Genomic DNA, 26,482 nt, shown 5'->3' on the forward strand with positions numbered 1-26,482 from the left:
CAGAGAGCGTCTGTGAACAGCAATTTTCAAGTCTTACCACAGATTCTCAATGGGATTTAGGTCTGGACTTTGGGCCATTTTAACATGAATATGCTTTGATCCAAACCATTCCATTGTAGCTCTGGCTGTATGTTTAGGGTCATTGTCCTGCTGGAAGGTGAACCTCTGCACCAGTCTCAAGTCTTGCAGACTCTAAAAGGTTTTCTATGGTCGTCCTGTATTTGGCTCCATCCATCTTCCCATCAAATCTGACCAGCTTCCCTGTCTCTGCTGAAGAAAAACATCCCCACATGATGCTGCCACCACCATGTTTCATCGTGGGGATGATGTGTTCAGGGTGATGTGCCATGTTAGTTTTTCGCCACATATAGCGTTTTGCTTTTCGGCCAAAAAGTTCAATTTTGGTCTCATCTGACCAGAGCACCTTCTTCCCCATGTTTGCTGTGTCCCCCACATGGCTTCTAGCAAACTGCTAATGGGACTTCTTATGGCTCTCTCTCAACAATGGCTTTCTTCTTGCCATTCTTCCATAAAGGCCAAAATTTGTGGAGTCCATGACTAATAGTTGTCCTATGGACAGATTTTCCCACCTGAGCGGTGGATCTCTGCAGCTCCTCCGGAGTTACCATGGGCCTCTTAATTGCTTCGCTGATTAACACTCTCCTTGCCTGGCCTGTCAGTTTAGGTGGACAGCCATGTCTTGGTAGGTTTGAAGTTGTGCCATACTCTTTCCATTTTTGGATGATGGATTGAACAGTGTTCCGTGAGATGTTCAAAGCTTGCGATATCTTTTTTTTTTTTTTTTTTTTTTCAATAACCTAGCCCTGCTTTAAAATTCTCCACAACTTTATCCCTGACCTGTCTGGTGTGTTCCTTGGCCTTCATGATGTGGTTTGCTCACTAATGTTCTCTAACAAACTCTCTAACAAAGAGGGCTTTACAGAACAGCTGTATTTATACTGAGATTAAATTACACACAGATGGACTATTTATGAATTAGATGACTTCTGAAGGCAATTGGTTCCACTAGTTAATTTTGAAAACCATTTATCATTTTCCTTCCACTTCACGATTGTGTGTCACTTTGTGTTGGTCTATCACATAAAATCCCAATAAACTACATTTACATTTTTGGTTGTAACATGACAAAATGTGGAAAATTTCAAGGGGTATGAATACTTTTTCAAGGCACTGTATGTTTAAGAAAATTATTAACAGGCACCAGGCAATACTGAAGCGTAAGAGTCTATTGAGATTATTGCCAAATAAACCCAGGTTTGATCTTATGAAAGACAAAAACCTGGGTATGAACTTTGTACCTAAATTTCCATTTAGATTTAAGAGGACAAATAGATGGCAGAGAAAATTTAAAAAGACATAGTACATGTATGTCATGCAAACAGTGTGTACATCAATGGAAGATAAAGGAATTACCATACAACATGGAAAGAAAAAACATGAAATCAAAGTCTTTGTTACTTGAAACACCAAAAGGAGGCATGTATGGCATACAGTGCCCATGTACAAAGGTGTATGAAGGACATACCACAGGAGTACTGAGGGTTAGGATTAAGAAACATTTCTGCAATATCCTGTGGGAAAGTCTAAATAATCTTTTTTTCAAATGTTTTAGGGTTGTAGGACAATGCTGGAGAGGTGGAAATTATATACATAAACTGAGAAAAGAGGAAAGAAATGTGTTACTGGCAAGATCACCGAGTGAGAATAAAGGAAAAAAAGAGAGTCTGATAGAAAAAAAACAAAACCAAAAACAAAATGCAGCCACCACATCTAAAGACTGGTATTGATACATTACATTGTATCCTTGAGTTTAGATTCACTTTACAACTTTTTTTTTCCCCTACAATTATATGTTTTAGTGTAGACAGACTGAGTAAACAGGGTTCCTGCAGATTTACAAAGTTCCTAAAGATTTGGGCATGACATAACACTTTTTATTTTCAACTGACACATTCCCACCACAAAAAAAAAAAAAAAAAAAAAAAAAAAAAAAAAAAAAAGAGCACAAAGCTAAAATTTCATTGTCAACCTGCAGCGCACAATAATAACAATCCAATCCTCCAGACACACAATCACACATACCCTGCCATATCAAACATATGGCGGCCATTGAAGAGGCAAACTGTGCACAAAGGACATGTGATGTAGCAGTGAAACATATGTTGTTTATTTCCCCTGATTTAACAAAGCAAATTACTGACCCTTGCCATAAAAAGTCGCTATTTTGTAAAGCTGCACACAACAGAGTTAGTTGAAAGCTCGTAACATTTAGTGTCCATTATTTCAAACTCAATGACTCTGAAAAGAAAGCAGCTGTGGGGAAAACCTAGTCTGCCACGCCTGCCCTAGACATGCAGCTGGTTAGTTATTAAAGCTCCAGATGTGAAACATAAACTGTAATTATCTCAATGACTAACCAGCACTTGTACACTAAATAGATGTTTTGTCCAAACTGCCTGCAAGTAGCGGTTAAGCATGGAATGGGTATTATACTGGTTGAGTTGTCAGACCCTTGCAGTACTAAAAATGTAAATTCATCAAGGCAGAGTAACCCATGTTCACTGGGAAAAGAAGGATGTATAAAGTCCAAATAATTACTGTTGCCAGGGTTAGCTGGACATACTAGATGTAGATAATAGAGTAAAAAAGCTAAAAGAAAGATAAATGAAGGTCAATGGCATAATATATATTTTTTTTTTTTGCTAACATGCGTCTGTAATTATTCAAAAAATTTAATTAAAGTTACTGTCTAATCAGCCTTCAACAATACTGATTAGGCGTTTTTAGCCGTTTACATTAAAAAGAGTCCAGTCTGAAGTCAGAATTGTTAAGCTGGTAATACACTGTGTGAATTTCAGTAGGTTCCTGATGAAATGGCTAAAATTTGCTTTGCGGATGGCCCTGTCAGTTTCCTTCTGCCAGACATCCAACTGAAAAGTTGAAGTAAAAGAAAGTTGCAGCCTAAGATACTTTGTGACAAGGCTCCCTAGGCCCTTAAGAACAAAAGGGGATATGAACCCATTTGAACAATTACTTAGCACACGCAGGGAAGGGAAGCATGGTACTTCTTGAATTTATAAAAACCTTACTATAATGACAGAAGTCTCTTCCCTCCTGTATATGGAAAAATGGGAAAGGGAATTGGGAATATCATTTGATGAGCAACAAAAAAAGAAAATCTTTAGATTAGCACATGGGGCTGTAGATATGAAGGTGGTGGAAATGAATTATAAATGTTTAGCTAGGTGGTATATTACACAGAGTGTAGCACATAGGCAACATGGAGATAAATCAGCTATGTGTTGGAGGGGATGTGGGGCTAAGGGCACATATATATGTGTATGTATGAATGTAAGTTAGGGACTTTAGATTGTACCCCCCTTGAGGGTTAAGGACTAATGTGAATGTACTATATATATATATATATATATATATATATATATATATGTAAAGCTCTGCGTAAATTGACGGCGCTATAGAAGTACCTGAAATAAATACATATATGGTGGGAGTGTTCTAAAATCCAAGAATATTGGGGATAATTCACCAAATTCAGGAGATAATGCAGCAAAAGGACAGATACCCAAATTTTGGCAGGAACAAGGAGGTACCAAAAATAGAAGACTGGATAGGTAAGGTGGATTATATTTATAGAATGGAGGGACTTTACCACATGGAAGAAGATAAAATGGAGAAATTCCGAGAAAGGTGTGAAAAATGGGATGAGTTTAAGAGATCAAATAAATATGTTGAAATGGGAGAAAGAGAAAAAGAAGAGACGAGAGGACCTGTATAATTTAAAGGAGGAACGTAAGATAAGAAGAAGAAGGGAATCCTGAGGATACTTGGGAATGTTGAGGAATGTGGAGCTAAGGGAAAAGAAAGGGGGGTGGAGGGGGGGGGTACAGGGGAGAGATGGATTATTCTGGGAGAATGTCTAATAGGGAAATGCAATTTTTTTTTATGTAATATATTATGATAACCTTTTTGTGGTTTGAAGTTTTGTTAAAATTAAAAAAAAATAATTTAAAAATTAAAATATTAAAGTATAAAAAAAAAAAAAAGTTGCAGCCACTGTTTAGGTATTTTGCCAGGTACCATCAGCAGCTGTCAATTTTCAATAGCCCTGTGGATGGGATCTGTCCATCTGTGCTTTTAGAGTGGATGGAGGAATCTAACAGTGTATGTCCAGTTTAGAAGATATGCTGTGGCTAATGGGTGATGTTTTTGAAACAAATATCTGAATGTGTATTTTAAAAAAAATGCTAAGGCCTCGTTTACACTTCGACTTCAAAACACATATTAAAGTGCCTACTGCTTCAACATCCTTTTTCGATGCGTTTTTTGATGCTTTTCCGATAATGCTTTGGTGGTGCTTTTTGGAAGCTTTAATGAAGCATGGCAGATGCCCTGCGTGTATATTTATATCTCATACTTGCAATACCTCCAAAACAAAGCAAATCTAAAGCTGAATAAAAGCCTCTCAAAAGCTGCACGTGCTGTAAGCGAGCTTTGTCAGACTTCTACAGAGGCTTTGAAGACGCTTTGAAGTGCTACTAAAGCGACATGGGGTATAATTTTTGAAGCAAAGCAAACACAATGTGTAAAACAGGTATGTAAGTAAACCCATTTTATTTACAGGTGCTTTGATTGGCATTTAGAGTACTTTCAAAAAGTGTGTCCAATGCCATGTTCTGAAGCTAGTGTAAACAAGCCATAAGGGTAGGCTTGCAAAATGAGCCAAAAGGGACAGTTTTTACAGAACACATAATAAAGACCCATTTAGCTTTCTGTAAATACAATAGGGTGAACAGGTGGCACTGTGTATAATCTTGACTTTGTTGCTGAAAAGAAAAAAAAGCAGTAATGCAGAACCTGTAAAAAAAAAAAAAAAAATTGCTCTCTGCTCACCTGCCCTTCTGCTTATTTCTGCCAATATACTCTCCATTCAAGAACTTCAGCTGCCAGAAAAGCCTTCAATAACACACTTCCAGGACTGTAAAATGCCTGTGCACCCTGCTGTGGTTTCAATTGTCAGCCCCTACTTCAGTACTGTGTCCTTTAGTGATGTAAGGGTGGGCAGAAGGAACCACAGACTGCAGCCAGGGACCAAGCATCTGACACCTCCAGCAATGTTTGATGGAAGAGGCTGCTGCACTGCAGAAAAGCAGAGACTAGAAAAACAGGTGAGGGGGACAGGCAAGCATAAAGACTTCTTTTGTAGGTCCTGTTTTATAAATTTGTTTTTGTAACGGAGGGACTGCTCCACTTTAAATTTACCCGTGACTTCCTTCTATCTGTCCTAATGGTATTTGCTCATGAAGGATTTTGTAAGTTTACTGCTCCCTTCCCTTATTGCTCCCTTCCTCATCTCAAAGTTCTCTAACATTTTCTAGACAGTAGCTATGAAAACTAAGATTGGATGTCAGATTCTTTAGGATTATAGAAAAAAAGGATACAGGAGGGCACAAACGCCTGGTACATTACGAACAGAGCCAAATCCATACTCACAAAAGTGAAAAAAATGCATGCGTTCTATTACACCAAATCATAATCCAGTGCTGGTTTCATGTGACTTGACCCAATGCACCACTGTATTTGAAATCTGATGCGTATCAGGCGATGGATCATAGCTCTAAGGAAGGGGGTGCTTATCCCGAAACACATCAGCTCCTGTGTGCTTTTGTACAATTATCTACTAGATTCCCTATCTGAGGAGGGCTGCACGGATGGAATGTTGCAGCTGAAGATTTGTACTTGATAGTTTCCACACCTCATTGTGACTTTGCAGCAGTCCTCTCAGTGCTGGAGGTGTTTATCGGTTTTGCCTTATCATTGTATCAAGAGGTCAGTGAAAATAAAAAATTATTTCAGCCAGTTGGGTAATAGACGAAGGAAGGGAAAATGACAGTAAGTATAGTGGAATTTAACAGCTGCTACTTAGGAATTAAAAGAAGGGATGCACCAATACCCTTATTTGAGTGTCAAGTACCGATACTTTTGGTCAAGTACTGTGATAATTGTATGTACAGATATGGACAATGACAACTATATTTTGTATCAGACTCTGCAAATATTCTCTCTTCCTCCAGTCCCCCTCCCCTTGCAGGAAGGTGGTCTGTGTGTGTGCTGGGGTCACAAGTGCATAAGGCACAGCTGGATAGCTTCATGGTTGTAACCACAATTAAGCCTGGTGCCAGAGGGTCTGATACACCCTTTCATCTGGTCGGTCGTAAAACTATAACTCAGTCCTTCACTTGACATGAAACCTCATCTCAGAGTGGCTGTAAAACGTACATCCCACTTGAATCACTTATTCATACAAATTCATAAATCCCGACAGGAACAAGGTACATTAAAACAAAGCATATATTCAGATATGTCATTTTAATACAAGTCACCTGATACCTCACACCCCTAGGTAACATCTACCAGAGAGTAGAAAGCAATATATTTTTATCCATCACAGCTGGATATGTCATATTTGGTGTCTGGACGTTCAGAATATGATTCTGCATATTAATCCACCAGTGGCTAGGCTGCTGCATGCACCTATGGAAGGTTATTGACCATGGTATAAACTTGCGAGGGATTTGGGTCACAGCCTGGGTCTCCGCCTAACACCCCTCCACAAATGACGCGATTGGCCCTTGGCTTCAGTAGACACCCCCTGCTGGGACACTAGAAAAGGATGTCATGCCTGGAGAGAGGTTGAAGAGATTCTCCCTTTTAACATCAGGAACCAACTTTGGGAGAAAAGGTACCCTTTTGTTCAGGACACTTGAGCTCTGCTTAAACCAAGGACCTCTGCAAGTATCCTACCTTCTTAAACACACTCTCTCTCTCTCTATATATATGCTACATCTTTTCTGTAAATATTTTTATTGCACCATTTTAACCTTTTTAGTAATAAATCCTATTTTCTGAAAAGTGTTGAACTGTTTCTAAAGCTCTTTAATGCAAACTAAGAATCCCTGTCTCTGAAGAGTGCTACTGTGTGTTTTAACCCTCTGCATACATCTGTCTGCGGTGGCAGTGTGTATACAGACGCTTATTCAAACATAGTGTTACTGCTAAGATATGTGAGTTTCCTCCTTCTCTGTAAAAAGGTGGTGGTGGCAGTGTGAAGGGTTAATTGCGTTATTAACCTGACCCAGTAACAATCGCTCTCAGTCTGCTGGCACATCGATTGTGGTCCAGTGAGCTGGAAAATCTTTGTGCAGGGTGTAGCTGAGAGAGGCATTGTTATGCAAGTGTCAGCGTGGTTTTAAATTGGCTGGTCCTTCGGTTTCAAGTTGGTGAGAAGGGCTGGGGACTGACGCCGCGCCCGTCACAAGTACCGATACTTTTGGTCAAGTACCGATACTTTTGGTCAAGTACTCACTGATACCAAGTACTGCTACTTTGCAGTGCAATTTGTGTCCATACAAACTTTATGGATGCAAGTTGCACCACAAAAGAATAGCATGCGATTTGATCAGGAATGCGATTCCTGTCCAAATCGCATGCAGTTTCTCCAGGGCTCCTGTGTGAACCCAGGATTGTCATAGCCCGAGTTCACACAGGAGCGATGCAGGGAGTCTGACAGTGAGCAGGTGTGTGCAATTTCAGAGGTGGGAGGCAGATAATTGTTCTCTCAGCTCAAGGCATTGTGCAGGCAGAAAGTGGTTAAAGATCATGATAGTTGAGGACTAAAGGTTGCATGCTGATGGATGTAACAATAATTATAAATAATGCAGTTTCCAAGCATGTGAACTGCAAGAGAACCAAGGAGCACCTCAGGTAGTCAAGGGGGAGAGAACAGTGTATGGGGATGTATATCGCGGTGGCTGATGCTCTGGAACCATGCGATGGTGCTGACCAATTAAAAGCCCTCTAGCCCAAACTGACATCCCTGCAAGGAGAGGAGAGAAAACCGCAGGGATTTCAAATCCTCGTGGCTTTCTCTCCTCCCCTACAACTGAGAATCCGGAGCATATGCCACAAAGGTATACATCCCCAAATGTATACATCCCCATTGTTTCCCACTCTCTGCTCAACACTGGATCGGTGCAGGGAGGTCTCCTGCACTGCTCCTGTGCGATCTCAGTCTATGACAAGTCTGGGTTCACACAGGAGCAGTGGGGAAACCACATGCGATTTGAACAGGAAGCACATTCCTGTTCAAATTGCATGCTATTCTTTGCATGGCAATTTGCATTTTGTATTCACAAAAATCACACCACGAAGTATCGGTTTCTGGTATCTGGAGCATTTTCACGAGTACTTGTGAAAATACTCAGTATCTGCACTGATACAGATACCAGTACTGGTGCATCCTTAATTAAAAAGAGAATTCTGACATAAGAAAGGGAGCAATGATGAGGTTCTAGCAGCCTCTGGCACAGGTCCTGTTAGATGGGATAGTGGGAGGAAGGACATGTTTTACTTTTAGGTAGCTGTAGACATGCCCGGTCTGGCTGATTTCCTCTGGCTTGTACAACAATCCATTGGGTATGAACAGCAGCAGACGTACCTGGTCAAACAAAAACAGGTTTACTGGACAGGTTAAAAAAATGGTTTGATCTCAATTGTTTCCTCTCAAGATCTGCCAAGTACTGGGTTGTCTGTCTACATACTCCATACTCCTGCTGCACAGGCAAAAATCAGACAGAACCCTATAAGCATGGATGTGTGTTAATGCATAAAGCTGCAAACTAGGCATGCAGATCTGATCCTTTGAGGTTTCTGGTAATCTTAAAAAGGACACACATTTTATAGAGTCTTCCCTGGCCAAAATATTTACATACAGTTGTGTCCAAAATTATTCAACCCCCACTGAAATTGAGTGTTTTGGCCAGTTTGACATTGCTTTTGATCATTCAGTCATCTTGCTTACATTTACATTAAAGAGGCACTTGTAGGTCAGACAAATATAACATAACAGTTATAATGAAATAACCACAAATGTCTTTTCTGTGCTCACAGCATTATCAGTTTTATTCAACCCCCAAGTGACATTCAATCTTAGTACTTAGTACAGCATCCTTTTACAGTTATAACAGCTTTTAAACGTGAAGCATAGCTTGACACAAGTGTCTTGCAGCGATCTACGGGTATCTTCGCCCATTCTTCATGGGCAAAGGCCTCCAGTTCAGTCACATTCTTAGGCTTGCGCACTGCAACTGCTTTCTTTAAGTCCCACCAGAGGTTCTCAATCGGATTTAAGTCTGGTGACTGCGATGGCCACTCCAAAATGTTCCAGCCTTTCCTCTGCAACCATGCTCTAGTGGACTTGGAGGTATGCTTGGGATCATTGTCCTGTTGAAAGGTCCAACGTCTCCCAAGCCTCAGGTGTGTGACGGACTGCATCACGTTTCCATCCAATATCTCCTGGTACTGAAGAGAATTCATGGTACCTTGCACACGCTGAAGCTTCCCTGTACCTGCAGAAGCAAAACAGCCCCAAAGCATGATTGACCCTCCACCATGCTTCACAGTAGGCAAGGTGTTCTTTTCATCATAGGCCTTGTTCTTCCTCCTCCAAACATAGCGTTGATCCATGGGCCCAAACAGTTCTAATTTTGTTTCATCAGTCCACAGAACACTATCCCACAACTTTTGTGGTTTGTCCACATGGCTTTTGGCATACTGCAGTCGACTCTTCTTATTCTTTGGAGACAGCAAGGGGGTACGCCTGGGAGTTCTGGCACGGAGGCCTTCATTACGCAGTGTGCGTCTTATTGTCTGGGCTGAAACTTCTGTACCCACATCTGACAAATCTTTTCTCAGTTCCTCAGCAGTCACACGGGGACTTCTCTCCACTCTACGCTTCAGGTAGCGCACAGCAGTCGAAGTCAGCATCTTCTTTCTGCCACGACCAGGTAGCGTTTCAACAGTGCCCTTTGCCTTGAATTTGCGAATGATGCTTCCTAAGGTGTCTCTTGGTATGTTTAACATCTTTGCAATCTTCTTATAGCCATTGCCCTTCCTGTGAAGAGAAATCACCTCTTCTCTTGTCTTCCTGGACCATTCTCTTGCCTTCACCATGTTTGTAACCACACCAGTAAATGTCTAGAAGGAGCTGAGTATCACAGTCATTTTAAAGCTGCCTAATTGGTGCTTATTATGCTTGATTGCTGCTCGGTGACATCCACAGGTGTTTTCAATACCTGATGGAAAGCACCTGTATGAACCTCTGTTCTTCAGAGTGGTAGTCTTTAAGGGGTTGAATAATTGTGGCAATGAAGAAACCACATAAGAACCATTTACTACTGTATTACATAAACAATTGATGTCATTTTAGTTGCATTTGGGTAGTTACAACGTCCTTGTAGGATTTGATTCTGAATACAATTCCAAATGTACACTATAGTCCCTAAACCCCTTTACAGCATTGGGGGTTGAATAATTTTGGACACAACTGTACATGCCATGTTATAACAGAGAACCATATGTCAGCAACTCATTTTGGACAGTCTCCACTACATAGTAAATGGTCTCAAGATTGCTTTGAGAAAATTTTTTTTTCACCTACAATGGTTATAAAGGGGCTCTTCTATTTCACACTTACGTGTTGAATATGGTATCATCTACAACCACGTTTGTCAACCGGACAAAAATCTGCCAGTACAGTCTGAGTGTGTTCTGTCTCCCGTATACAAGTAAGCCAGAGAGAGCACAGCCTGCAACCACCCCCCCCCCCCCCCCCGCCTCCTCTAGCAACCTAGAAAACTGTGCAGGCCACCTGCCCACATCCTATCAACCAATGACGTCATCAGTTGCTAAGGGCTTGTCAGGCGGCAGGCACACCTTTCTAGGTTGCCGAGAGGAAAAACAGATACGAGCAGAGAACCAAGAGGAGGTTCAGGTTGTGCTTTATCCATCTTGTCTGTATACAGGAGTTAAGACAGAACACACTCAGACATGGACTGTACAGTTTGATTACCTCCCCCATCTCCTCCTCACACTGCTCTTGTACTTGTAGAAGAAATTGTGGGTAAGGGCACTAACCAAAAGGAGGGGGGGGGGCGGTCTTTTAGGGCTTGTTTACACCAGGTGCAAAGCTGTAACATGCAAAATCATGCCTTTTTCTGCACAAAAATGTGCTGCCTTTTGCAGACGCATGCGGGTGCCATTACTTATTAATGGCTCCTCCATGCATCTAGCAAATGTGCGTGGGCTTGCACCCAATGAAAGCATAATACTGTAGTACAATGCATTTTGGTGCGGCACAAGTTTAAAATTATGCTTGTGTGTTTCATGCACATAGAGCAGCCTATTAAAAAGCACGATGTGCCGGAACACACAAAAAAAGAGAGTGTGCTTGGATGCACCTCCTGGTGTGAACAAGTCCTCAGACTGGTATGCCCCAAAAATTGTACACAATTCTAAAGGGTGTCTTACTGAAAACATTTTGAAAAACACCAATCTATAAACCTAGTATAATTATTAGGAGCTTGCATTATTCCTGAGCTCATCAAATATAAATCCTTAAAGACACACATTACTTTTCACTTTCTTCTCTTTCCAGGCATGTACAAAAATAGGTCACCTCTTGCACATAGTGACAGCTGTCCAATAACCTCTCAAAGATTTTAGATATTATGATGCCCCAATCACTACTTACCAGAACACATCAACCTGTTCCCTGACAAATGACCTGCATACAGAGATCAGCACTGAGTGGAAGACTATCCACAAACAGCGGTGAGGAAGAACACATGAAAGAACAGGAAGACAAGACATCACAGATGACTAGAGGCATTTCTCTATACCTGGGACTGAACTGCTCTCATTAATAATTAGGGAGCGTTCTGGTTTATGACTGATTAAGCTGTCACCTGTCACATATGCAGCCCAAGGAGAAATTTAATGATGATACAATACTTCGTTCACACAAACAGCCTCTCCTGTCTAAGACTTCAGACACTTTGATGTTGGTAAACTCGGTTCTAGAATCAATTATAATAGTGCATTTTGTTTTATATTTTAAAGATGCAATAATTAAAATGAGTTAAATAGATCTTGCAAGTTTACCAATAAACTAAAAATCTCTGCTGTCCCTGACTGTAGAGGAGTTGGATGCATTTGTTGTGCAGATATCACCAGTGTTGGCCCTGCCAATAAATGTGTTTCTAAGAGCCTACTTTCCCACTGAAGAATGGCCTAGGATAACTTCAGTGACAGCACTATATTTATGAATATATTTAGATGTCTGTATAAAAGGGAAGGAGGAAAATTTATTTAACCACTTGCATACGTTGCTGGAGTTCAAGCAGTCATGCTGGGATGATGCCTGCAGCTGCAAGCATCATAACTGTACCATTTTTTTTTTTTTTTAGAGCCGGGGGTAAGCTCTCTTGTAAAAGCAATTTAAGTGGCTAACTAGCTTCTTGATCGCTTTTACAAGCAGCAGGAGGGTACGTTTCCCCCCCACCCCTTCTGCCACTTTCCACAACTCCCTCTAGCTGTCCCATTTCACTGCCGGATGCTCTGAGAGCTGAAGAAAGCCAGGATCAGCATTGATTGGCTCTGCTATAGTAACCCAGAAGCGGTGACCTGACATCGCTTCACTCGGAACTAAACAGCAGCATTTTTAAAAAACTGAAATTTCGATAACACTGATCTTGGTGTTTTGGATGCTTTTAAGGACAGATGAGGGATTTGGGATCCCTCCATAAAGAAACTATTGCTGTCACAAGGATTAAAGTGCCCCTGTCCTCCCGCACAAAGGGGAATGCACACGTCAATCCTGTAGGCACACAAACAGTGATCGTTCCACACAACTGAGGTATCACCACAAACGTCAGTTCATGGGCAGTACCTCCTCTGTAAATATAAAGTGGTAACATGTCAGGCATGCGCAATATTAAAGTGTGATGTGTTTGGTAACCATTTACTCAGCGTTAGCATCATCTTTTATATTTTACAAAAAAGTGGGTTATGTATTGCGTTTTTCCCCAAAAAGTTGTATTTGAAAAAACTGCTGCAAAATACCGTGTGGCATAAAAAAATTGCATGACCCACCATTTTATTCTTTAGGGCCTCTGTGTTAAAAATATTTATGTTTAGGGGTTATAACTAATTTTCTAGCAAAAGTACTGATTTTTACGTGTAAACAAAAGTGCCAGTAAAAAGGCCTGGAGGCCAAGTGATCTCATGTCTAACCTAGCCTGTTTGGAGCAACACTAAACACAACAAGTTCCAATCTGGTCCCCGAGGGTCATGTATTTATTGATTAGGTGCTGCCATCTTGCTTTGCGTATGCTGTGCCGAAGGTGGTGCAGGTTGTCCGCCAGACACAGAAGACCCCATCCTGTATATTCACTGTGTTTTGTATATATTACCCAGCGATCATGCCCCAGCCCTTCCCATAGCAAATAACGTACAGTCAGTGAAAGTGGACAAAGGTCCAAAAATGCAAGTCTAGATCCTTTTTTTTTTCTCCACAAAAATCATATCACATTTTGCATTGTGCAAGTATGCTCCCAACTGCTATGGATGTCGAACATTCTCCGTTTTCATTGCATGATGACAATGTTGTGAAGATGTGGCATCAAAATACCAAAGGAATGTCCAAAGAAGGTAGATGACAAACATGGCATTTACAAGTAGGGATATCTTGACATGAAATACTTGTTTTTCAATAAGAGGGGGTGTGAATCCTTGTGAAAAGCACATCAAAAAGTCCTAAGAACTCTACATAGTTTGGTAGGGTTCACATAAAAGTTATCTGCCTATTGCTTCTTAATGTATGGTTTCCTTTTCCATCTAGGTTCACAGACCTATTGTAATCAAAAAACATGACCTGCAAACTAGTCTTATTCCTATTGTTTGGCTGCAGTCCTAAAAAGGAGATTGTATTTTAGAAGTGGAAATCAGGGAAAATTATGGCGAAAGTCTGATAGGAACTGTGTGCAATCATCTATATTATAGATTCTGTTGAGTACAATTCTCATTGAAATGGGTTAACATAAATAAAAATTCACCTTGGGATACATATACAGAAAGGTGATTTTTTTTTTTTTATGGGGACAGGTAAAGAAATTAGTTGATAACAGAAGTAAAATTGGGAAGGTGAAGTTTATGCTGTTGAGGATTTTTCTTATTTATTACAGGTACTTCTATAGAGCTGTCAAATTACATAGTAGTTTACATATAGTGGAGAAAATAAATATTTGATCCCCTGCAGATTTTACTAAATCTTGTCTCTGATGTCTTTTGACAGCTCTTTGGTCTTGCCCATGATGGCGAGTTTTGAATGGAAGAAAAAAAAAAGATTATGTGGACAGGTGTCTTTTATACACATGAGTTGTCGTTCTGAGCACCTTCTTTAACTGACAGGACTAATCTCTGTACCACAATGAGCACATAGCCAGTGTGTAGGAGCCAGAATTGCTGTTGGTTGGTAGGGGATCAAATACTTATTTTACTCACTGAACTGCAACTCAGTTTATAATATTTATTTATTTCAGGTACTTCTATAGCGCCACCAATTTACACAGCACTTTACATATATATTGTACATTCACATCAGTTCCTACCCTCAAGGGGTGTACAATCTAAGGTTCCTAACTCACATTCATACAAATACTAGGGCCAATTTAAACAGGATCCAATTTACCTAACAGCATGTCTTTGGAGTGTAGGAGGAAACCGGAGTACCCGGAGGAAACCCACGCAGACACAGGGAGAACATGCAAACTCCAGGCAGGTGGTGCCGTTGTTGGGATTCGAACCAACAACCCTAGTGCTGCCAGGCGGACGTGCTAACCATTTAGCCACTGTGCTGCCCATTGTATCATGTGTTTTTTCTGGATTTTTGGTTGATATTCTGTCTTGATCATTTAAAATACACCTATGATAAAAATTATAGACCTTTCATTTCTTTGCAAGTGGGCAAACTTATCTGCAGGGAATCAAACAATTAGTGTGTGTGTGTATTAATTACATTCACATCATTCCCTAACCCTCAAGGAGCTTACAATCTAAGGTCCCTAACTCACATTCATACATACACAAGCTGGGGCCAATTTAGACAGGAGCCAATTACCCTACCCGCATGTCTTTGGAGGAGTGTGGGTCGAAACTGGAGTACCCTCAGGAAATCCACGCAGGCGTAGGGAGAACATGAAAACTCCAGGCTGGCAGTGCCATGGCTGGGATTTAAACAGATGACTCTAGTGCTGCTAGGTGAAAGTTCTAACCCCTAAGCCACTGTGCTGTCCATATGGGGGATAGGGAGACCCATAAACAATGTTGCCAAATCAAACAAGTCACGGATTTCACATTAGGCAGATTTTCCGATTTCCTTACCAATGGTTCTAGCTCCTTCCGGTCTATGAGGTTCAGTTCTGTCACAAAGTAGTAAAAGTGTTTGTAGCAGGTATTGACGTGTGCTTCTGCTCCCATGACTATGATGCGGTCAAAGTGATGAATGTATACATGGACAAATACACGGAATAGTCTGCACAGTATCTTCTTGCATATCTGCAGGAAATTCTTTGGAAAAGGAACTCCTATCAATACAAAACAAAAAAAAAGAAAGTAATTACAGCATCAGTGCAGCAATTATTGAAATGTATAGAAAACTGTAATTACGGTGCACATTTACAAGAATGAGATTTGTTACATTGCATACATTCAAACCAAATTAATTCCATCAATTACACATTGTCATTTCTGTATAAGTAATTTGGAAAAGTGATCATATATAGTAACATACACAAAATAAGTATGTTTGGAAATTCATACTGTATATTGTAAATTCATATCAGTCCCTGCCCCTAAGGAGCTTACAATCTAAGGTCCCTAACTCACATTCATACATACACATACTAGGACCAATTTAGACAGGAACCATTTAACTTACCAGCATGTCCATGCATTTTAACAAAGCAGTGCCAAGAGCATGATCAAGAGCCAGAAACAACATGGTCTTTGTTTAATCTGCGGCAGCACAGTGGCTAAATGGTTAGCATTTCCACCTTGCAGTGTTAGGGTTGTTGGTTTGAATCCCAACCACCTGCCTGGAGTTTGCATGTTCTCCCTGTGCCTGCGTGGGTTTTCCCTGGGTACTCCAATTTCCTCCCACACTCCAAAGACATGCTGGTAGGTTAATTGGATCCTGTCTAAATTGGCCCTAGTATGTGTATGTATGAATGTAAGTTAGGGACCTTAGATTACACCTCGAGGATTAAGGACTGATGTGAATGTACAATAAATATGTAAAGCTCTGCGTAAATTGACGGTGCTATATAAGTACCTGAAATAAATCTCTGAACAAACCTAATCGCCTGAAACCTGATTAGTCCCACAATGACAGGATGTTGAGTTGAAAGTCTGGAGTGGAACTGAGAATGAAAGAGGCTACCATCAGCCCTATAACTCATGTGAAAGATGTTACATTACAGCACCTGCCTACACTCCCCAATACCACCCCCCACCTCAAACTCTGGGTGGGATCTTCTCCCTACATTCATGATTTAAAAATAGAGTGACCATGTGGGGCTTTGCACACTTGCCTCGCCATTCATTTACAGAGTTCTGCAAGTACTGTCATCCACCGTGGGAGAAGGCTTGTAGTTCTCAATGACCTACGGAGGGTGCTTGTAAGCGCTCTCATAGTTCACGGATTCTTCCTGCAGCTCAGTAACTGCCTGCCTACACAGGAGGTATGGGCAGACAGCTGATAGAAGTCTTCAGATTTCTGGCATTGCACATGAGATCTGCGGATCATGGGTGCAATGCCTTACAGGTTGCATTGTGAAAAAAAAAAAAAAAAAAAAAAATTATATTTTTCTTTTCTTGCCTACAAAAATACCTGCATTTTTTTTTTAACTTAAAAAAAGGTGAATTATCCTTTAATCATTTTTAAAGGAATAAGGTCAGACAATTTTCAGTGCACATAAGGACACTTTACATTATAGCAAAGCGTCACATGAAAAGATAGAATAAAATATTAAAAATGTGAGGGGTGTGTTCACTTCTGTGAGATACTGTAATATATATATATATATATATATATATATATATATATATATATATATATATATACACACACACACACACACACACACACACACACACACAATATATTGCCAAAAGAATTGGGATGCCTGCCTTTACAGGCACATGAGCTTTAATGGCATCCCAGTCTTAGTTTGTAGGGTTCCATATTGAGTTGGCCCATCCTTTGCAGCTATAACAGCTTCAACTCTTCTGGGAAGGCTGTCCACAAGGTTTAGGACTGTGTCTATGGGAATGTTTGACCATTCTTCCAGAAGTGCATTTGTGAGGTCAAATTGGACGAGAAGGTCTGGCTTGCAGTCTCCAGTCTAATTCATCCCAAAGGTGTTCTATCAGGTCAAGGTGCAGGCCAGTCAAATTCCTCCACCCCAAACTTGCTCATCCATGTCTTTTTTTTTTTTTTCTCTACACAATCACCAGCACATTCCACAGATAATCAATTGGATTGACATCTGGAGAATTTGGAGACCAAGTCAACACTTCAAAAAAGGGACATCATGGGCACCCTGACTGGAATGCAGGTATGCAGCCCAAACGCAACAAACTGATGTACTGTGTGTTCTTACATCTTTCAATTGAAACAAGCATTATTTTTTTCAGCAATTTGAGCTGCAGTAGCTCTTCTATTGGATTGGACTACAAGGGCCAGCCTTCACTCCCCATGTGTATCAATTAACCTTGGCTACCCTCTCCACACTTTACAATTTGGCCCTTGTCAGTTTCTCAAATCCTTATGCTTTTCCCCGCTTTCAACATCAACTTCAGGGAGAACATGTTCACTTGCTCACTCACAGCTTAGTGACATATTGCATCCTAGGATAGTTGAGACATAGCTATTTTTTGAGGCAGCGAGGCCCAGCTTAGGCTGGAAACCTGGAAGTGCTACTTTGCAGCAAGAACAGCAATAAACTGCTAATCATTTTTATTAAATTTTTTTTTCACTTCTGTAAGGCCCCTTTCACATGGAGAGCATGTTAAGATCAGCAGGGGATCTGTTCACTGATCAGAGCAGAGTGGACAAATGTCTGCTCAATTTATGCAGAGTGGACTTGGACTGAGCCTGCTCTGCTCTATGAGCAGCAGGGATTAAATGAACGTTGCTGTCCGTTTATACCCGACTGCTCTTTGATTCGACCCGCCTAGACAGAGGGTGCAGACCCCCTTTGTTTATTTTTTTTAGCGTATCAGATTAGCGATAGGTAGGTGTAATTGGACACAATTGTGGGACATAGGAGGTGAATTGACCGTCAGATCAGGGAGTCCTGAAAAAACCCAACAGGCGGGCAGCGAGTTAAGTTCCACTTTACATTGCAAGTTAAAACATCTGCATGCATGTGCACTTGCAAATCAGTGTTACCATATGCCACCTTATAGATTACATTCATTAGCACTAGTGTGAGATGATAAAGGGGGTGCTATGAGCTGAGAGAAGTGATGTAATCATTTACCCCAATCTAATCCTCCCTCTCTTCTGCTGGATTACAGCAAATGTTTACATGTTCTGAAACAAAGGGAAAAACTAAAAGCAGTCACACGTGCTTATAGAAACATGGGAAAATAATGACACATACTAGGAGGGAGGTGTGGAAATCCTAGGGCCTCCAGGCTGTGAAGTTTGCAGAGCTGGAGTCATAGAGAATCCCAGGTCCTACACTGGGCCTGTCCAGCAGCTGGCACACCTTCTGGAGAAGCCACATCAGTTTAAATGCATGCACTATTTGTAACCTGCAGTCTAAGGCTCCATGCACACGGGGCATTTTAAGAACGCTGGTAACGTTAGCTGTGCAAAGTCACATTAAAAACGTGAGTTTTTCAGGTTTTTTTTAGCGTTTTGGCATTAGCGTTTAGCTGCGTTTTGCGGTTTTTAGCGCGTTTTTTTTTTACAGCCAAAACGTTTTTACAGCTAAAAAACTCCTCTAGAAACCCAGTAGTTCTGGGGGGGTTTTCCAGCCAAAAAAAAATGCGGATTACAGTCTGTGTGCACATGGGCACATAGGATAACATGCTGGGGAGTTTACTGGCTGAAGAAGAAAAAAAAAAACAAAACACCAAAAGCCAAAACAGCAGCTGTAAAAACATCCAGTGTGCATGATACTAAGAGTGTTTGCATTAGAAAAGACAAACGCTTTAGATTTGCTTTAAGCAAGACTTTGATCTTTAGTCCTAGTGCAGTTTGTACCCGTGAGAACAAATCACAGCACAAAACATCTGAACTGATCTAAGATGAACAGGATCAATTAGGCGCGGTTCACACTGCTGCGACCCCAAAGTAGTGCAACTTCTGGTGTGACTTTGCATTACAACTTGCTAATGACATCCATGCAGCTTTCATGTAACTTTAAGGTTTTGCAATGTTGGTAAATTATGACACATTACTTAAAAAGTCCTCTGAAGTCGCAAAGATAAGACAAAGAAACAACTTCTTTGCGACTTTGGTTGTCTATGGCACGGACGTCGCAAGGAAGACACAAAAGTAGTGCAGGAACTATTTTTTTTTTGTTGCTGCGACTTGAGTCGCAGTAATTAAGACAGCACCTGTTGAAATTAATGTGCTTTGACTTGTCATACGTTGCATGAGAAGTTGAGCCAGTATGAACCAGAGCTTACGGCTGAAGTTTAGATTTTTTTTACTTTAGATCTAGCACCATTCCCATTAGTTATGAGTAACTGAGTGTGTCCTATTATCTGCAGGTGGCTGTGCTACTAAAAATGTTCCCTGCAGTATCTCCTTCAGAGCCACTGGATACCACCCAGAGTAGGCATCTTCCAGCGCTGAGAGAGTCAATAGCAGCTGCTGAGACTGAGAAAAGTTGTGCCATTCGCCTGCCTCTTTCTGCTCTCTCCACCATTCATATTGCTTGTATTACTACACTCCCACAATGCATTTCAGTCTATGAATGGCAGAGGAGCCGCTGAATGATTGGATCTATACCAATCATTCACAGAACGTGATGCAATGCAGGAAAGCAGTAACACAAAGGCAGTATATCTTATTCAGACACCCTTGGTGAGTAAACAGAATAAAGTCTGCTTAAGAAAAAACTAAAAAAAAAAAAAAAAAAAAACCACTGTATCCAACCATTGTGGTCAAGAAAGAAAGAGCCACAGTGTAACTTGAAATGCCAAATGGGACTCTCGGGTTATAAAGTTAACACATCTGATTTTCTGATTTGTACAGTAATGACAAACATTTCTGCAAGAGGCAGACAGTACAATCTTGAAGTCAGCAGGCCCATTTAAAAAGCTATGACCCACCACTGTCATCAATTATATTGCTTTGAAAATAAGATTTCACTACATGGCTCTGCCTTACAGTATGGGTGTAATGTCACCCACTCAAAAACAAAGACAAATATGAGCTGCAATGGCACAGTAAAACTACTTGTATGCTTGGAAAAATAAAGAAGCAGGTTAATCCATGATTATACCTTGTGTGCAGGATCTTAATGTTCCAAGTCCTTCAAAGCAAGAACAAAAGTAATCTGAGGATTTGCAAGTGTTGTAAATCAACCTGAAGCCTACTGTTGCAAATATTTCATTTTTAACCCATAGCTGTTATATAATATATAATATTAACAGTCTCAGGTGTTTGGCCAGGCAACCAGCTGTTGGATGAGTCCAGGTTTTGCCAAACTGAGCAAGCGGTGAAGAAGGGCCTTAGTAAGAGATGGGACCAAAAACCTGATGGTCACTCTGACTGAGCTCCAGAGACCCTCTGTGGAGATGGGACAAAGTTTCAGAAAGAGAACCATCACTGCAGCCTTCCACTGATCTGGGCTTTATGGCAGAGTGGCTAGATGGAAGCAAAATCAAAATGCCGTTTTTTGTTTTAAATGTCAGGCTCAGGTAAGTATAAGGGGGCTGGCAGGGGTAGCTGCTTGCAGAAGGTTTTTTTACCTTAATGAAGAGAATGCATTAAGGTAAAAAACCTTCCACCTTTAAAACTACTTTAAGTAATGGATGTGTATGGATTGTTTTTGGAGAAAAATGTTGTGTAGTGTTAATTTCTTATGATCATTAGCTACTTCTAATATCTGTTTTGTGTTCTATTCCCTGAGGTATTTCAGGGGGGGAAAAAATGGGCACTAGATGGAGCCGATTGTCATAGGAGATCAACATATTAAAGTAAAATACAGACTCAGCTAGACAAACATTCGCAACATTTGTACAAGAAATGTTTTGTACACAGATCCAATTGTGTCGCTTATTGGTAATAAACATGCAAACAAGGACATCTGACTTTCCTGATTTGCATAATTCCAGCTTGGTGGCAATTATGGTCCTACTCTTGAGACAGATATATATTTATATAAATAATGTAGGAACCACAGAGCAATGGAAGAAGGTGGCCTGGTCTGATTAATTCAGGAGAGGTTTGACAAAAACACAATGAGTTTGATGTGTTGACTTGGCCTCCAAAATCTCCTGATCTCAATCCAAATCGAGCATCTGTGGGATGTACTGGAAAAACAAGTTCGATCCATGGATGCCCCACCTTGCAACTTACAGGCCTTAAAGGATCTGGCACTGACAGCTTGGTGCTAGATACCACAACATACCTTCGGAGGTCTAGCAGAGTCCATGCCTTGATGGGTTATACACACACACTCAAATATGGTCTATCTGTAAACATCATACTGCATACTGGCAGTTATTTTGTCACAATTGCCAACTATATTTTACGATTCACTTACGGAATCTATGAAATTAATCTTTTTGCTTAACCCTTAAGTTAAACATTACATAATATTTTATGTGACTTTCACAAATGTTTACGTTCCATATTTCACTCTGCCTACCTTCCTAACAAAGTTAAAAGTTGGGGGCCTATTTAAAAAGCAGTGAACATGTCATTCACCAAACAATTACTGGTCATTTAATCAAGAGCAGAAAGGATAAGGTAAATTATTCCTTGCTCTGGCAGTGTCCCTCAATCTATATGACCAGCCCCCGCAGCATCCCCTCTAAGGCCCTTTGGGGTGTGGTCACAGGTATACCTGCTAATGTACAGTGTAGGGTTAACAGTCCTGCACTGCCTATGATGATGCCAAGTGACCAGTGGCAGTTCAGAGCTTGTGGACAATGCTTGAGACAAGAAGATAAATCGATTTTTGTCTCATTCCCAGAGTTCAGATTTAAAGGACCATTTACCCATGCAGTGTGTAGGGGTCACTGCAAGGGTTTTTTTTTTTTATCATTCCTGAAGCTTAGCTATAGGATGCCAGCATTCTATTTGTGGGGGCAGATTTTACATTCTGCCTGAAAACAGAGACCAGTGTTGAGACTCTCTCTCTCTTGAACACCACTTAGTACAGTGTTTTCTAAGAACAGGACAGTGAAGTCCTGACACTGGATTTTCCTAACTACAAGAGCAAAACACAGTAGGAAGCAGAGTACAGCACAGCCAAATGAACTGTTTATATTCATGTCTGCAGCGTCCCTGGAAACTTACTGCCAGCATATAAGGGAAAGTATTGGTTTAAAATCTTCTATCCGCCTGTATTCACTTCAAAGCCTAATATGTTCAACAGCTCCAGTCTGGAACAAGAGTTCTCCAGGTCTGCTTCACATCTGACATAGAACAGTAGGCAGTAAACGGACAACATACAACCAAAAAAATTGTACTTTGTAACTAGCTGCTCATAATGGGGCCCATGCACACAGATATTTAACCGCTTGCCTACAGGGCACTTATACCCCCTTCCTGCCCAGGCCAATTTACAGCTCTCAGCGCTGTCACACTTTGAATGACAATTGCACAGCCATGCAACACTGTACCCATATGAAATTTTTATCATTTTTTTTGACAGAGCTTTATTTTGGTGGTATTTAATCACCTCTGGGTTTTTTATTTTTTCTTAAACCAAAAGCCGCTGAAAATTTTGAAAAAAAAAAAGTTTAGTTTGTTGTAAAATTTTGTAAATAAGTGATTTTTCTCCTTCACCGATGTGCGCTAATGAAGCTGCAGTGATGGGCACTGATAGGCTGCACTGATGGACACTGATGAGGAGGCACTGGTCGGTGGCACTGATGGGCATTGACAGGCAACACTCATAGGCGGCACTGATGCACACTGATAGGCGGCACTGACTGGCACTGATAGGTGGCACTGAAAGGCAGCTCAGATGGGCCCTCATATGTGGCATTGATGTGCACTGGTAGGCACTGATATGTGGCATTGATGTTGCACTGGCACTGTTCAGCACTGGCTGCTGGCACTGATGGACACTGATAGGTGGCACTTCTGGGGCCACACTGATCATCAGTGCCCTGATCATCAGTGTGCATGTCCCCTCCGTGGAATGCCGTTTACCGGCTCTCCTCTCGAGCTGTCAGCGTGACAGCTCGTGAGGAGAGAAATGCCGATAACCGGCATTTCCCGGTTTACATGTGATCAGCTGTGATTGGACACAGCACACCGCCGATCGCCGCACTGTGCACTCCCTGAGCCGCGCATGCGTGGTGAGAGTGGGAGGACGTCATATGATGTCCTCCCAGAACGAGAGAACCACCTTGCGCCCGTCATTGGCTTAACACAACATTGCTGTTAAACCACACCTCTTCACCATGTCCCCCATCACAGTAAGCCGCACTGATCGGCTCTCACTCTTGCATCCCCTCTTGAGCCCCAGATAGTCAGCTCTGACACTGATGAACAGCATAGAGATCAGGTGGACTAAAAAAAAATTTTTTGACTTAAAAGCAGAAGTAACCCCTTAAAACTAACATTTGCCAGTTGTAGGTCTTTTCGTAGAAGATAATTCTTCAGCCAATTGTGCCAAAAAACACTTACCTGCTAGAAAATGTTTAAAATCTGCATACTGCCTATGGCACAGCAGTGTACACTCCAGGCCTATTCCCAACTATTCTAGATACAAAGAATGGAGTAAGGTGCTGAGATAATGTACATGCCCGCCCAATGGTGAAGCAAGAAGAGAGAAGACCCAAAAAGAGGAGGAAAAAATCATGGCACCAATGGAACTGGAGAAGATATAGGGAGCTCAGACCTCATATGGCTGGAGAAGAGTAAACCCAGAGGAAAGTGTCTCACAATGTACTTTGCATACTTGCATATATAACAAATTCTAGCCATTTCCACCACAATTTAATTCTACTTAAACTTGGACGAATGCCCCGCACTACATTAACAATGCAGGCAGATCTGTTTCAGGCCTTTCTGTACCAGTGTCTACTTCAAAGTGAAATAGTGACTGGCACAGAGTATAATGGAAGTCTTCAATATAGTAAACTGCCACCATTCCCTGCTGGATTGGACTGGGTGTCTGGGATGTGAACTGTGCGGGTTAACCTGGGAGGCAGTTGACAGGCCCCTCTCTGCCTGTGCAGTGAACACAGTATATGGGTAGAGCTTGCATATACGCAGGGAACATTGCTTTCCCTTCTATTGTACAAACACTGCTTCAGGTCAGCCCACCTTGTATGCTAGCCCCTTTACCATTCAATGTCCGGGTCGCACATACGGATTAAGCGCATATTACGTGAAACGAGTTAACTTTGTTCCTTGCCTGTTTGAGCTGTGATGTTGTTTTATCATGAACTATCAATAAACGTCATTGGATTTTCAGTGAATTGGAGTGTGGTCAACCTCTTTGCATATATGTGAGCGTTCCTTTCCCTGCCAAGCCTGGCTGTTAACCCTGACAAACACCTCCTCCATCTCAGCAGCAGGAGGAGGCAGGGGCAAGGGCAAGCAGAAGGAGACAGAGCAAGCAGCCTGCACTAGACATGGAGTAGAAAAAGGTGCAGATTGCTCCTAACAAAAGGGGCTTGTAGCCCTTTTAGATTATGTGCAGGATCCATTTTCTCATTTAATTTATGCCTCTTTGTTAATTCCCTCCACAATCTCCACATAAGAAAGAAATCAGCATTCAGGTTAATCTAATCCTTCTCAGATGAGATCTCAGTGCGATAGGCAGGGTAGGAGGTCCTATACCAACTACAGGAAAGCTATAAGTAGGGATAAATCTGTGTAAGATATACAGGAACACTTATTGCAAATACTAATCAAAACTGGTACAGTTATTTGTTCAGAATTTCAGACACAGGGATTGCAAAGATATATATGGAACGCGCTCACAAATTACTTGATGAATGGAACACAGCGGGATCAATGATGGATAGACACCCGAACCAGAAAATCTATAGCTGGTTAAATCCTCCAAGAAAGACTTGTTTACAGAGGATACAAGAGCTGGAGTATCATGGTTGTCAAAACACATTCATGTTAGAACTGTTAGACAAGCTTCCTTAGGAGTTAAGATAATTATGTCATACACCACCACGTAACCACAGGTCTGAATGAACCTCATATGAAATCCTGTGGATGGAGAGCTAGTGGCAAGAACAAAGAACGTAGAATATTCATGTTGGGTACAAGCCAAAACAGTGTGCACATGTTTGGCAGTCTTTGCTTCATTTAAAAATAGAAGGGGTCTTCAGTATAACGGAGGCCTGTGCAAAGTAACTCTGCCTCAGGGCAAATAACATACTTAGAACCACAACTGACAAAAGTAAATCACAGAGTAAACATAGTCACCTTTTATGGAGTGTTTTATGAACTTTACATTTATTGCCAGCTGCTTTAATGAAAGTGTTTCTTACGGTGTATAGAATATATCTGCTAATGAAATTCCAAAGAGTCTCAATCCCTGCCTGTGAGTCATCACTGAGGGAAACAGACAAGCAGTTGGTTTGCCACACTAAAAAGACTCAGACTCTGAATACTTTCTTAATCCCAAAAGGGGAATTAAGATACAATTACATTCAATGAAGACAAAAAAAAGCAATCATCCAACCTAATAAAACACTACGTAAAGTAAGTAACACCGATTCAAAATCCTAGATAGCAAAATGAAAATATTACATCACTTTCTCTAACATTACCCTAAAAATTGGGGTAACTTTCTGCAGAACCTCAAAATAAAAAAAGAAATCTGATAGAAAAGGTAATGATAATGTAAGAAATCCGGAGAACGGAGTAGGAATCTGAAAATTTTTTTGTTAATGTATAAAAAATAAAGTAAAAATGTATATTACAATATTTAAATCTTTTTCTCTTCATGTTTGCTTATGTTACATTATTTATAAGACTAGGGTACACAGGCAGATTTTATTGTTTGATTTACAAAAACCTCTCCTTCGAGGGATCAGACAAAAGACAAAACATAAATCAGGACTTAGTTGTCTGTGACTTGTATTCAAAAGATCAATTGATTGCAGTATATTTTTATATTTTAAAGGTGAGGTGTATAATGGAAATTTTACCAAATTAGTTACTATGTCATTACTCTCGATTAACCATTCAAAAGTTCAGAAATAAAAAGAAAATCCCTACCACGGTTGATGCAACTGGTCTGGTGTAGTGTGCTACTGTGCTCAGTTGTTTGCATGATCTCTTGGTTAATAGACACTTGTATCAGATAAAAAGAAA

At 40.9% G+C, this 26,482-nt stretch overlaps 1 protein-coding gene across 2 annotated transcripts in view; it reads right to left on the minus strand.

The window, feature by feature from the left end:
- Positions 1-26,482, minus strand: part of MOB3B (MOB kinase activator 3B) — a 99,217-nt gene that overhangs the window by 15,925 nt on the left and 56,810 nt on the right. For both annotated transcript variants that reach the window (XM_089678058.1, XM_089678059.1), the window contains exon 3: positions 15,319-15,521. In XM_089678058.1, coding sequence (XP_089534184.1) covers positions 15,319-15,521 — 203 coding nt within the window. The remainder of the gene's footprint in view (positions 1-15,318; positions 15,522-26,482) is intronic.

The sequence above is a fragment of the Staurois parvus genome, unplaced genomic scaffold (genome assembly GCF_062004578.1).
Source record: "Staurois parvus isolate SC_StPar_1 unplaced genomic scaffold, SC_StPar_1.0 ptg000198l, whole genome shotgun sequence".
In the NCBI taxonomy this organism is placed as follows: Eukaryota; Metazoa; Chordata; class Amphibia; order Anura; family Ranidae; genus Staurois; species Staurois parvus.